The following is a 13,731-nucleotide window of genomic DNA, read 5'->3' on the forward strand; positions in this document are numbered from 1 at the left end:
CTAGCACTATTTGGAGTAGTGGATGAGCCGGGAGTGCAGGAGGCGAAAGAGGCCGGAATTCTGGCCTTTGCGTCCCTAGTAGCCCGGCGAAGGATCTTGCTAATGTGGAAGGAGGCAAAGCCCCCTAGCCTGGAGGCCTGGATAAACGACATGGCTGGGTTCATAAAGCTGGAGAGGATTAAGTTTGCCTTGAGAGGGTCTGCGCAGGGGTTCTACAGGCAGTGGCAACCGTTCCTAGACTACCTCGCGGAGCGTTAGAGGAAGGTCGGTCAGCAGCAGCAGCAACCCGGTGGGGGGGAAAGAGAGAGATTGTTTGAGGGGATGGATGAGCAGGAGATAACATGGAGGGTGGGGGAAACTGGCACGTGCGGGAGAGAGCCAGTGTATAAAGCTATGTAAATATACCATTTTGCCATGTATATATCTTGCTCAGTGCGTTTTCGTGTTATTTTGTTCCGGGGGGGGGGGGGGGGGGGGTGATTGTTTGTAAGGGGAAAAAATTGTGTTGTTAAAAAACTTTAATAAATATATTTTTTTAAAAAGATCTCCTCAGTTACCGATATTCCATCAATCTCAGACTTGAATATAGTCAACAACTGAGCATCCTCCCCGATTAGCTCAATGCATTCTAGGCGTGATTCGAGCAGGTGTGTTCACGGACATCTTCAACTCTCCCTACTCAGTTACGACATTCCCACCTGCTTCAAGACGACCACCATCATACACCGCGGTGCCAAAGAAGAACCAGGCAACGTACCTAAACGACTACAGTTTGGTGGCCCTGTCATCTATCATTATGAAATGCTTCAAGAGGTTCGTCATGGGACACATCAACTTCATACTCCCAGAACGCCTTGATGCACTGCAATTCACGTACTGCCACAACTGATCCACAGCAGACGCTATCTCCCTGGCCCTACACTCATCCCTGGAGCATCTCAACAACAAGGACTCCTACGCCAGACTCCTATTCGTTGACTACATCTTCGCCTTCAACACCATAATCCCAGCCAAGCCCAATATCAAAACTCCAAAATGTAGGACTTGGCTTCTCCCTCTGCAACTGGATCCTCAACTTCCTGACCCATAGACTGCTTTGAGTAAGGATAAACAACAACATCTCCTCCACGATAGTACTCAATACTGGGGCCCCACAAGGCTGCGTACTTAGCCTACTACTATACTTCCTATACACACACGGCTGTGAGACAAAATTTGGCTCCAACTCCATCTACAATTTCGCTGATGACACGATCGTAGTGGGTTGGATCTCAAACAACGATGAGTCAGAGCACAGGAGGGAGATAGAGAACCTAGTGGCCTGGTGTAATAACAACAATCTCTCTCTCAATGTCAGCAAAACTAAGGAGCTAGTCATTGACTTAAGGAAGCAAAGTATCGTACACACCCCTGTCTGCATCAATGTGCGGAGGTGGAGATGGTTGACAGCTTCAAATTCCTCGGTGTGCACATCACCTACAATCTGTCCTGGTCCACCCACGTCAACACTACAACCAAGAAAGTACAACAGCATCTATACTTCCTCAGGAAACTAAGGAAATTCGGCATGTCCACATTGCACCATAGAAAGCATCCTATTTGGCTGCATCACAGCATGGTATGACAACTGCTCGGCCCAAGACCATAAGAAACTAGAGTCGTGAACACAGCCCAGTCCATCACGTGAACCCGTCGTCCATCCATTGACTCGGTCTACACCTCCTGCTGCCTTGGGAAAGCGGGCAGCATAATCAAAGACACCTCCCACTCAGGTTATTCTCTCTTCCAACTTCTTCCATCGGGCAGGAGATACAAAAGTCTGAGAACACGCACTAACAGATTCAAAAACAGCTTCTTCCCCTCTGTTATCAGACTCCTAAACGACCCTCTTATGAACTGAACTGATCTCTCCATGCATCTTCTCTACTGAGTAGCACTACACTCAGTAAGCTTCATCCAATGTCTATGTCTATGTATTTACATTGTGTATCTATTGTATGTCCTTTGTTTTTCATGTATGGAATGATCTGTCTGGACTGTGCGCAGAACAATACTTTTCACTGTACCTCGGTACACGTGACAATAAACACAAATCCACAACCCTGGGATAATGAGAAGATTTATCTTCTCAGTCCGAAGTGGCTGACCCCTCATCCTGATTCCAACTCTAGGCTCCGCAGCCACAGGAAAGAACATGTGCCAATATCAGAATAAAAGGTCAGCGCTGTTTGAAAGCAAAACCAAGAGAAGAAGATGCAGACTTGGGGAGGGTTAGATTTAAAATGGTGGACCAAGTTGATGGTCTGAAGTGGTTAACTCAATGTTGAGTCCAGAAAGTGTCTAAATCAGGGGATCTTAACCCTAGTACCCTGCCCAAAATGAACCCTCAACTAATATCGCTACAACAGATTCTCTCGTTACTGTGGGATCTCACTGTGTGTAAACTAGGTTGTGAAAGGTGCTCTATAAATGCAAGTTCTTCCTATATAGATGGAGAGGTGGTGATCAGGGGTTGTTGAGTTTTCAGGATTTTTGGGAGAAGGTGGAGGGAGGAGAGAGCTACACAGCTTTGAAATGTTGGGAGAGGTGGAGTTGGGATTAGAATGTTCAGCAGCAGTTAAATGCTTACCTCAGCCGAGGAGTTCCTGCTGGATAGGGGCTCCGTGGATACGTGTTGTGGCTCTAGTCCATTGGTTTCATTCGAAATTCTCCCTTTTCTTGTCGTGTTGTGCACAACGCCAGCAGCGGCCTCGTCAGCCGGTGAGGCTGGTTCCTGGGCAGCGACCTGAGCAGTCCTTTTACTGTCCTGAGACAGCTGGGTTTTCTCCTGTTCTTTCGGACTCAAGCCATCCACTTTATCTGCCTGCACGCTCTTTGACGGAAGTGAATCCACCTCAAATAGTTTGAGCTGGTTCTGCACGCAATGGTTCGGCGGCACATTCAGCAGCTTCTGGAGCTCAGGCCCATAGGCTTGTGGCCAGTGTTGCCTGGCATTCTCCGCAGTGCAGGGTGGATTCTCAAGTCTCTGCAGCTCAAACAGGGAGAGTTTCGTCTTCCGTTCCTTGAAAGAGTATTGTGCCAGTTTTGCTGAGGGTACTTGAAACTCAGTCACCAGCTGACGTGGTGGGAGTTTCGGTTTGTGGCCCACCACAGTGGACTTCTGAAGGCTTTTGCGAACCTGAGCCTCAGAAAGCTGCTGGAACTGAGCTGCAGTTGAAACTATATGTTGCGATGGATCTGACCCCTGGCTCACCTGAACCCGTCGGAGACCCAGAGACTGAGGGGGCTGCTGGTGAGGGAAGAACTGCTGGAATATGTGTTGTTGGCACATATTTTGTGCCTGATGACTGTAAAGAGGAAGGAGTGATGGCTGGTGAGGTTGATGGAACACGTTTAATACTGTTTTTGGGGGCAGCTCTTGCTTCTGACTCTGGCTGAATGAATACTGGAAGAACTGATGTTGAGGCAAAGCTTCATTACTTTGTTGCTGATGTTGGTGTTGATGCAGCAGTTGGGCCTGTTGGTGTTGAAGCTGATGCTGCTGGAGTTGACGATGTAGCTGATTCTGCTGTTGAGCTTGATATTGTGGTTGGTTCTGCTGTTGATGCGGAGGCTGGATCTGCTGTTGGTGCGGAGGCTGGATCTGCTGTTGGTGCGGAGGCTGGATCTGCTGTTGGTGCGGAGGCTGGATCTGCTGTTGGTGGGGAGGCTGGATCTGCTGTTGATGCGGAGGCTCGATCTGCTGTTGGTGGGATGGCTGGATCTGCTGTTGGTGCGGAGGCTGGATCTGCTGTTGGTGCGGAGGCTGGATCTGCTGTTGGTGCGGAGGCTGGATCTGCTGTTGGTGCGGAGGCTGGATCTGCTGTTGGTGCGGAGGCTGGATCTGCTGTTGGTGGGGAGGCTGGATCTGCTGTTGATGCGGAGGCTCGATCTGCTGTTGGTGGGATGGCTGGATCTGCTGTTGGTGCGGAGGCTGGATCTGCTGTTGGTGCGGAGGCTGGATCTGCTGTTGGTGGGATGGCTGGATCTGCTGTTGGTGGGGAGGCTGGATCTGCTGTTGGTGGGGAGGCTGGATCTGCTGTTGGTGGGGAGGCTGGATCTGCTGTTGGTGCGGAGGCTGGATCTGCTGTTGGTGGGGAGGCTGGATCTGCTGTTGGTGGGGAGGCTGGATCTGCTGTTGGTGGGGAGGCTGGATCTGCTGTTGGTGCGGAGGCTGGATCTGCTGTTGGTGCGGAGGCTGGATCTGCTGTTGGTGCGGAGGCTGGATCTGCTGTTGGTGCGGAGGCTGGATCTGCTGTTGGTGCGGAGGCTGGATCTGCTGTTGGTGGGATGGCTGGATCTGCTGTTGGTGGGGAGGCTGGATCTGCTGTTGGTGAGGAGGCTCGATCTGCTGTTGGTGGGATGGCTGGATCTGCTGTTGGTGTGGAGGCTCGATCTGCTGTTGGTGCGGAGGCTGGATCTGCTGTTGGTGCGGAGGCTGGATCTGCTGTTGGTGCGGAGGCTGGATCTGCTGTTGGTGGGATGGCTGGATCTGCTGTTGGTGGGATGGCTGGATCTGCTGTTGGTGTGGAGGCTCGATCTGCTGTTGGTGCGGAGGCTGGATCTGCTGTTGGTGCGGAGGCTGGATCTGCTGTTGGTGCGGAGGCTGGATCTGCTGTTGGTGGGATGGCTCGATCTGCTGTTGGTGCGGAGGCTGGATCTGCTGTTGGTGCGGAGGCTGGATCTGCTGTTGGTGCGGAGGCTGGATCTGCTGTTGGTGCGGAGGCTGGATCTGCTGTTGGTGCGGAGGCTCGATCTGCTGTTGGTGGGATGGCTCGATCTGCTGTTGGTGGGATGGCTCGATCTGCTGTTGGTGCGGAGGCTGGATCTGCTGTTGGTGGTGTTGATGCTGTGGTGGTTTCTGCTGTTGATGATGATGCTGCAGTTGTGTCTGCTGGAGTTGCTGTTTCTGCAGCTGGTTCGTAGCCCCTTGCTTCGTGATCATGTGTGAGAAGGGGCTTGGGGTATTAGAATTGAGGATGCTCCCAATGCTGCCACAGAATGGGGCAACGTTTTGAGTCCAAGAGCAGGGTGGTTTCCAGTTTAGGCTCCCCTTTGTAGGTAGATGGTCAATCAGAACAGAGGCAGCCCAGTTTGGGGGCATGGTGTTCTCTGTGGCTGCACCACTCCCTCGATTTATTCCCAAATCAGAGGCGACAGACTGGCATTGCCCGACCCTTGCAGGGGCCTCAAGTACCATGGGCGGCTGCGTGTTGACCAGGCCGCCCGAGACCTCTGCTTCACTACGGATCATTCCGTTCTTCCTTTGGAGAGGTGGACTTGATTGAATAATGCCAGTGTTCTCACCAAAGAACGAGATCTGCTTGCCTTTTCGCTTGGCTGAGCTTTTGCCCGGAGCCTGGACGTTCATGCTTACAGCAGCATCGAGGCGAGTAATTGCCGTCCTGGCTCTTTGTGGTTTATTGTCCACCACTACCTGCCCCCACCCCTCCACCCTCCCACTCCGCCCGCCTTTCACTTTTGAAAAGTTGTTTCGGGTGAGAATCTCAGAGTCTCTGTTTTAAAGGGAGTGAGTCAGAAAGCTGGAAATTAATCATGGATACTTGCTCTCCACCAATGTATCAAATGAGCACACCGCCAAATTGAACCGTGCTGATGACTGATGGCCAAGCAGGTAGTTTTCACAGTTGCTTTTCACGCGCAGAAGTCCAGAGCAATTCTGTTGACCTGGAAGTATAATAAAGGTTAAATATTAGCAAGAATAAATCATCATGTTTCATCCTGCTCTCTCTGAAGGAAGAGGGATACCTTAACCACGACAAATATTGACTGTGACTGCACAAAGGCACGGTTCCACCAACTGTGCAAAGCTATCGGTGTCATAAACATACAAGAACTGTGCTCTTGCAAAATCTTTCCAGATCATAAGCACCATGACTTGCGTGTTTATAGTTTCACACATTCAAATCTCCCTTCTGTTGCTGCCAGCAGTGCACCCAATTGCTGCCCGGGGGGTTGCAAAAGGTTCACTCGGCTAAGAGAAGACAATGGTCCTGTGGTTTTAAGTCTCCCCTCTTGGCATGTTCACTCTCAGCCAGCGCATGCAGTTAAGTCAGTCTCGGGAGATCGGAGCCTCGCTGAAAAAAAAAGTTCCACCCGTCGAGAGGCAAAACAACAACTGCTGCCAGATCCTCCCAACATGCTCATTCAGCCAGCAGATGGAAAAAGATTTTGGAGAAGCTAGTGTTGCTTGTGTGATTGCTCTGGCCTGTCACTGCATGTACTCTGGAATGTTTCACCATGCCACAGTGCTGCTGTAATATCTTAAAAAGTAGTCCAAAAACATCAAAACTAACGCACATGCACACTTCCAAAGTTAAAAGATTTTGCAGTGTACTTAGTAAAATAAAACTGCGGCACAAAAGGAGTCAGTGTAGCTGCAACTCTTCAGTCACGATTTGGGATCCCAGGTTTGAATCCTACTCAGACTTGTCACTCGCTTTTCCTCACATGACAAAGCACAATTCCACTCCGTGGGAAGTAAGGGGAGGGGGCTGGTCATGAGAGCAGGGATTCGTGTCTTCTGGCTGTTGACCTCCACTTGGTTAGTCAACCAACCAACTCTTAGCAGTTAATTAACAATATCTGCAATTTAACCCTTGGCTAATAGTGGACGTAGTGGAAAACAACCCTTGGTCACAAGTACATGCAGTGTAGAGCTTAACCCCAGTTCATAGTGTGTGCAAGTTTAACTCTTGGTTTACAGTGCAATGTAGAGGTCCAATTCACTGCTGAAAAACACTGCAATATTTACCAGAAAACTGCACCTAGAAATTCATGTAAAGATTGCACTCCCTCATTTCAGTATTAAGCATGTTAATGTCATCAATTACATACAAACATAACAAATTAGGAGCAGGAGTAGGCCACTCGGTCCCTCGAGCCTGCTACGCCATTCAATAGCGGAGACCATGGCTGATCTCAATTACATTGTTATGGTCTGTTAATGTCAAGTATATTATTGCAGTTAATTATATTATTACAGTTAAAAGAAATAGCTGATGGGTATTAATAATACATAGAAATAGGGGATAGCTGGGACACTGGCTGGCATGGGAGGGGAGCTGGGAGACTGAACAAGTCACAAAGCCCGAGCTTGGTCTCTCAGTTTCAGTTTAACCATTGAGCTTGGATCCTATGAACAAAAGCAGATGGTGATGTTCATTATCCCTACAAAAACAGTAACTCTACTTGGAGGGCCGAAGGGTCTGTTCCTGTGCTGTACTTTTCTTTGTTGGCCCAGAGACCGGTGATTAACATGCCTTCACTCAGATCAAATGTTACTGCAAAACAGGTCATCTTGACGTACGTTTTAACTTCGATGTTTTGGGAGGGCGGCATGTGGCGCAGTGGTTAGCACTGGGACTGCGGTGCTGAGGTCCCAGGTTCGAATCCTGGCCCTGGGTCACTGTCCGTGTGGAGTTTGCACATTCTCCCCGTGTCTGCGTGGGTTTCACCCCCACGACCCAAAGATGTGCAGGTATTGGCCATGCTAAATTGTCCCTTAATTGGAAAAAAATAAATAATTGGGTACTCTAAAATTAAGAGAAAAAAAATTGACGTTTTGGGAACTTGCTCCACACAAAATCTCTGTCCCCTTTCTGACAATACAATGGTGACAATTGCAAAAGGTTCTTCACTGGCTGCAAAATGCCATAGGACGTCCCAAGATCGGGAAAGCCACAACAGAAATTAATCTTTCCTTTTCTGAAGTGCAGATAAAGATAGGTGCAGTGTGATGGTAGTGTCTGGCTCGGGAATAGGTGGAGGCTGTACTCACATTTAGCGGCTTTTAAAGAAAGATTTGTGTTCAGTGTCTTTCGCAACCTCTGGACATCCCAAAGTGCTCTTCAGCCAATGAAGCACTTATAAAGTGCAGTTACTGTGGTAATGTAGGGAACACAGTCACAGAGCAAGCTACCACATGTAGCACTGTGGCCTTTTCTACCAGGCAGATCCACAGTTTAATGTCCAGGACTTCCGACAGCCCAGCATTCCTTCAGAACTGCACTGGAGCGTCAGCCTAGATTTTTGTACTAGGCCTGGAGTGGAACTTGAACCCACAACCTTGTGATTCTAAGATGACAGTGCTACCCACTAAGCCATAGCTATTTTACATATTGTCAGCACTGTTGTACAAGGATCTGGCAAATATAGGGGGTTACAAGGATCTGGTACATATTAGGGTTAATGTGGGACTGAGTACAGTACCGCCCACACTGATATAAGAGAACACATGATCCACACCTAGGGTCAGCTGAGTGTTGGACAGAGCAGTGTGTAACAGCAAGCATGGGGATAGCTCCTAGCTTCTACCATTTACTGTACACTTGTAAATAGTTCGGAGTCAATAATGACTTGCAGTTAACCTATGACTGCAAAGATTTCTTCAGACCTATCAATCTGTAACCCATACCCAAAACAAGCACTGTCCTGTCACTGCCAATATTTTCACCAGCATACAAACAACAGTTTTGACAAGTAACATGCTTCACACACATTCTTCTGATTAATTTTGTACACAATATTCTTTTGTGCGACCTCTTATGAAAAGGATGATTATAGACGGGCCCTTGGGGAAACATGAACATTACCACCAGCTCGTCGATATTCCTGTTAAAGAGCCAATATCATGAGGTGAAAAAAAGTCACGTGGTCCATTTTAGCCAAGTCATCTTGGAAAACCAGCAGGGGCCAGCGAATGACGCGCACATGTTTTGGGGTTGTGAAAAATTGGGAAGATTCTGGGCAGGAGTGTTTGCGGTCTTAGCCAGGAGGAGGAGGTGGACCTTTGGTGGCGATATTTGGGGTTTCAGAGAAGCCGGAGCTCATGGAGAGAAGGAAGGCCGATGTCGTGCCATCCGCCTCTCTGATTCCACGGCGGTGAATTTTACTGGAGTGGCGGTCGGCATCAACATCGGGGGTAGCGGCTTGGTTTGGTGACCTGTACGACTTCCTGTGGTTGGAGAAGATAAAGTATGAGTTAAGGGACTTGGCAGGGGGATTGGAGAGAAGAAGTGGGGGTTGTTTGTGACCGTGTTTGAGGAGCTGTTCGCCGCAAAGGGGGGGGGTGCTGGGAGAAAATCTGTACAGACTGTATAGTTGATTCCTGGGAAGTATGTTTCCCGGGGTGTTTATTTACTGTAGCCTGTTTTGATACATATTTGTAATATAATACATTAAAAAATAAGTCATCTTGGAAAGCCTACCATTCTTCCCCACCCCCCCCTCAAACACAAGCCATTCCGCAAACAATTCCAGAATTTGACACTAATTCACCCAGAAATCCATATTTCCGCCAGACTGATCAAGCAAGGAGAAAAACTTCAAATGGGATTTTGACTTCCTGTGAACCATGACCTATAGTCATGGCAACTTATAAAACCCATCGGTCTCTTCATCCACTCTACAGATAACCGTCATTTCTCACCATTTGGCAATCACTGGGGAGAGAAAAAAGCTCAATGTGTTATCAATTTTACTTAATTCAATGCAAAACACACCCAAAGCGTTATGTTCACAGTGTTGTGAAGAGTTTCTTCAGTCAGTCCCACCCACTTCCAACACCCGCCACCCCCAAAAATCCCCTGACAGCTAGAGAAAACAATCTCCAGTCACTATCGAATCATCGTTTTTGGTTACAGCGTGGAAAGATATCGTGCATAAAGTTTGTTGAAAATAAATACTTGCATTTAAATAGCACCTTTCACATACTCCGGACATCCCAAAGTGCTTTCGCAGCCAATGAAAATAATCTGAAGTGGAGACATTGTTGTTATGCAGGAAATGTGGCAGCTCATTTAAGCACAGCAAGCTCCCACAAACAGCAATGAGATCAACGGCTTGATATTTTGTTTCATGTATGGTTTAAAAGATAAATATTGGTCAAGAGATGCCCTACTCTTCGGCTTTAATAAACTAAGAACTAGACTAGAGCCACGACGTGTGCTAACTGCTGCACTGCCCACAAGGCGGCCCCTTATATACGGCTCACAGATGGGCGGAGCTGGAGGCGGAATTCCCCAGGGTTCCAAGCCCGGTCTTAAAGGGGACATCACCTTACATGATGACAAGGGCACAGTGTTACAGTAACCATTCATCACATTGTCTCCATCTTTCAAAGGGCAATGGATCAAATGGTGGACCAGTACGGTTTGCGGGCTACATACCCGTACTTGGCCGCAGATGGTGACATTGTCCATGACCAGCAGGACCATAACGCAAACCTCGAAAAGTTCCTCCAGACCGCCCGAGCCCTTAACCTGACCTATAATGAGGGAAAATGCATTTTCCACACAACCCGGCTAGCCATCCTCGGCTATGTCGTGGAAGACTGGGTTCTAGGTCCCGAACCCAACCGCATGCGCCCCATTAAGGAACTCCCCCTCCCCCGCAGCCTCAAGGCCCTCAAACGGTGCTTGGGGCTCTTCTCCTACTACGCCCAGTGGGTCCCCAAGTATGCGGACAAAGCCCGCCCACTCATAAAGACCACCACTTTTCCCCTCTCGGCTGAGGCTCAATTTGCCTTCAACCGCATCAAGGCCGATATCGTCAAGGCCGCTATGTGCGCGGTGGACGAAACTATCCCCTTCCAGGTAGAGAGCAATGCATCAGACATCGCCCTGGCTGCTAACCTCAATCAGGCAGGCAGACCAGTAGCGTTCTTCTTCCAGACCCTCACCGCCTCCGAGGTTCGACACTCTGCGGTCGAGAAGGAGGCACAAGCCATTGTGGAGGCTGTGCGGCGCTGGAGACACTACCTAGCCGGTAAGAGGTTCACCCTCGTCACCGACCGACGGTCAGTCGCCTATATGTTCGATAACACGCAACAGGGCAAAATAAAAAATTATAACATTTTGAGGTGAAGGATCGAACTCTCCACCTACACGTACGATATCAAGTATCATCCAGGGGGTTCCGGGTGCGGCTATGCAGAGCTAGGTCGCATATTCGGCAGCTCCTGCTTGGAACGGACTTTTGGGCTCTTTTACAGGGCCCCCACGGCATTTGTTTGACATTTCCCGGTGTGAGAAGAAGGCGGCAATATTCCCCCGACAGTGTCCCCCAGGAAGGGTATGTCTCTTGGTTGCCAGACACACGCAGAAACAGTGAAAGATTTGGCTGCAACTACAGGATAAACAGGGCCTCTTCCAGCATGCAGGCGGGGGAAGGGCAAGCTTAAAGCTGCAAGCTGACCTGAGGGCCTGTATCAAAGGTGAATTCTAGCAGCAGAGGGAACAACTGTGAAAAGACCTCATCAAGGCCACTGAAGGGACTTCCGGTTGCGGTGATGCCTAGCTAGCCGCACGCTTCGGCGGCTCCAGCTCCGACGGACCTTCGGGCTCTTTTAAGAGCCTCAACGGGGAATTTTTCGACGACGCAACCCGGTGTGGGGCGTGTGAGAAGGGAGTCCCCCCCAAACGAAGGAGGAAAAAACCGGCGGCGGCGGCTGCAGCGCGAGGAATCGTCGACCAAAGGGTCAGAAAGAGAGAAGTACAAGATGGCGGCGGAGAAAGCGCAGGCGACATGGGGGCCTGAGCATGAAATTGTGAGACGGTGCGTGGAGCTGCTGAAGAGGGAGGTGCTGACCCCGTTGCTACAGGCAATTGAGGGGCTCAAGGAGACATTAAAGACCCAGGAGACAGAGCTCCGTGTGGTGGAGCAGAAGGTGACAGATATTGAGGACGAGATCCTGGGCCTGGCGGTTAAGACACAGACGCACGAGGCACTTCATAAAAAGTGTACTGAAAGGATCGAAGCCCTAGAAAATGGAGCGCGAAGGAAGAACCTTCGGATACTGGGTCTCCCTGAGGGTGTGGAAGGAGTGGACTGTGGAGCGTACGCAAGTACGATGCTGAGCTCACTGATGGGTGCTGAGGCCCCTACGGGCCCCTTGGAGGTGGAGTGGGCAAATCGGATTCCGGCGAGAAGACCAAAAGCGGGAGAACCACCCAGGGCGATAATCGTGCGATTTTACCGCCTTAAGGATAGAGAAGAGGTCCTGAGATGGGCTAAAAAGGTGCGGAGTAGCAGATGGGAGAATGCAGTGGTACGGGTATACCAGGATTGGAGTGCGGAGGTGGCGAGAAGGAGGGCGAGCTTCAACCGAGCCAAAGAGGTGTTGCATAAAAGGAAGGTGAAGTTCGGGATGCTGCAGCCGGCAAGACTATGGGTCACGTATCAGGAGAGACACCATTATTTCGAGACGGCGGAGGAAGCATGGACCTTCATCAAAGAAGAGAAATTGGATCGGAACTGAGGGACTGATGCTGCAGGAAATGTTATTGTTAATGTTACGGTGGAAGTTAATTGAGAAGTAAACAGGGAAGGGGGGAGACATTGGGGAAATGTGGGCGCCGGTGAGGGGGGAAAGACGGGACATAGTTGGAGAATGGGGAAGGGGAGGGGGAGGGGAAAGGGAGCTGCGCCATAAGAGGCGGGTCAGGTAAAGGGATGTTCCCGCACCAGAAAGAATAAGGCGGGAAGACAGGCGCAAGGCGGATGGGAGTTCCCCACATGGGGGGGGTCGAGGAGTGAGCAGGAGTAGCCGGGGTCAGTTGAAGTCAGCTGACTTACGGAAGTAATATGGGGGGAGCAATCAAGCTAGAAAGAGATCTAGCGGGGAGGGGAGGAGGGAGGGAGAAGGGGGGGGGGGACAACTGGGTTGCTGCTGCGGAAATCCAAAAGGAAATGGCTAAAGAGTGGGTGGGCGGGGATGGTGTGCGACGCTGGGGGAGCGAGCGGGAGCGTGGAGGCGGGATATGGGACTGGCCTAGAGAAGGTAATGGCTAGTCGACACGGGAGGGGGGCAGGTAGCCCCCTAGTGAGGCTGATCACGTGGAACGTGAGAGGCCTGAACGGACCGATAAAAAGGGCCCGAGTGCTCGCGCATTTGAAAGGACTAAGGGCAGACGTGGTTATGCTCCAAGAGACGCACCTAAAGGTGGCGGACCAAGTTAGGCTAAGGAAAGGATGGGTGGGACAGGTGTTCCACTCAGGACTGGACGCAAAGAATAGAGGGGTGGCCATTTTGGTGGGGAAACAGGTCGCATTTGAAGCAAAGAACATCGTAGCAGATAGCGGAGGTAGATATGTAATGGTGAGTGGCAGGCTGGAGGGAATGGAGGTCGTGTTGGTTAACGTGTATGCCCCAAACTGGGACGATGCGGGATTTATGAGACGGATGCTGGGGCGTATACCGGACCTGGAGGTAGGAAACTTGATTTTAGGAGGGGACTTTAATACGGTGCTGGACCCGGGGCTAGATAGATCCAGCTCAAGGACCGGAAGAAGGCCGGCAGCGGCCAAGGTACTTAAGGGGTTTATGGACCAAATGGGGGGAGTGGATCCATGGCGATTTCTTAGACCTAGGGCTAGGGAGTATTCCTTCTTCTCCCATGTCCATAAAGTGTACTCCCGGATAGATTTTTTTGTTTTGGGAAGGTCGTTGATCTCTAGGGTGGAAGAAGCGGAGTACTCAGCCATAGCGGTTTCAGATCATGCCCCACATTGGGTGGACCTGGAATTAGGAGAGGAAAGGGAGCAGAGAACACTCTGGCGATTAGATGTGGGACTGATGGCGAATGAGGGAGTGTGTGCAAGAGTGCGGGGGTGTATTGAGAGATACCTGGAGGTCAATGACGACGGCGAGGTCCCTGTGGGAGTGGTATG

General features: G+C 50.2%; 2 protein-coding genes across 4 annotated transcripts in view; one reads left to right on the plus strand and one right to left on the minus strand.

Moving 5' to 3' along the window:
• Window positions 1-13,731, minus strand: part of mideasb (mitotic deacetylase associated SANT domain protein b) — a 96,774-nt gene that overhangs the window by 43,712 nt on the left and 39,331 nt on the right. For both annotated transcript variants that reach the window (XM_072487417.1, XM_072487407.1), the window contains exon 2: window positions 2,630-5,727. In XM_072487417.1, coding sequence (XP_072343518.1) covers window positions 2,630-5,410 — 2,781 coding nt within the window. In that variant the 5' untranslated portion in view covers window positions 5,411-5,727. The remainder of the gene's footprint in view (window positions 1-2,629; window positions 5,728-13,731) is intronic.
• Window positions 1-13,731, plus strand: part of ptgr2 (prostaglandin reductase 2) — a 228,136-nt gene that overhangs the window by 19,537 nt on the left and 194,868 nt on the right. The gene's annotated exons all lie outside the window — the stretch shown is intronic.

The sequence above is a fragment of the Scyliorhinus torazame genome, chromosome 2, assembly GCF_047496885.1.
Source record: "Scyliorhinus torazame isolate Kashiwa2021f chromosome 2, sScyTor2.1, whole genome shotgun sequence".
NCBI lineage: Eukaryota > Metazoa > Chordata > Chondrichthyes > Carcharhiniformes > Scyliorhinidae > Scyliorhinus > Scyliorhinus torazame.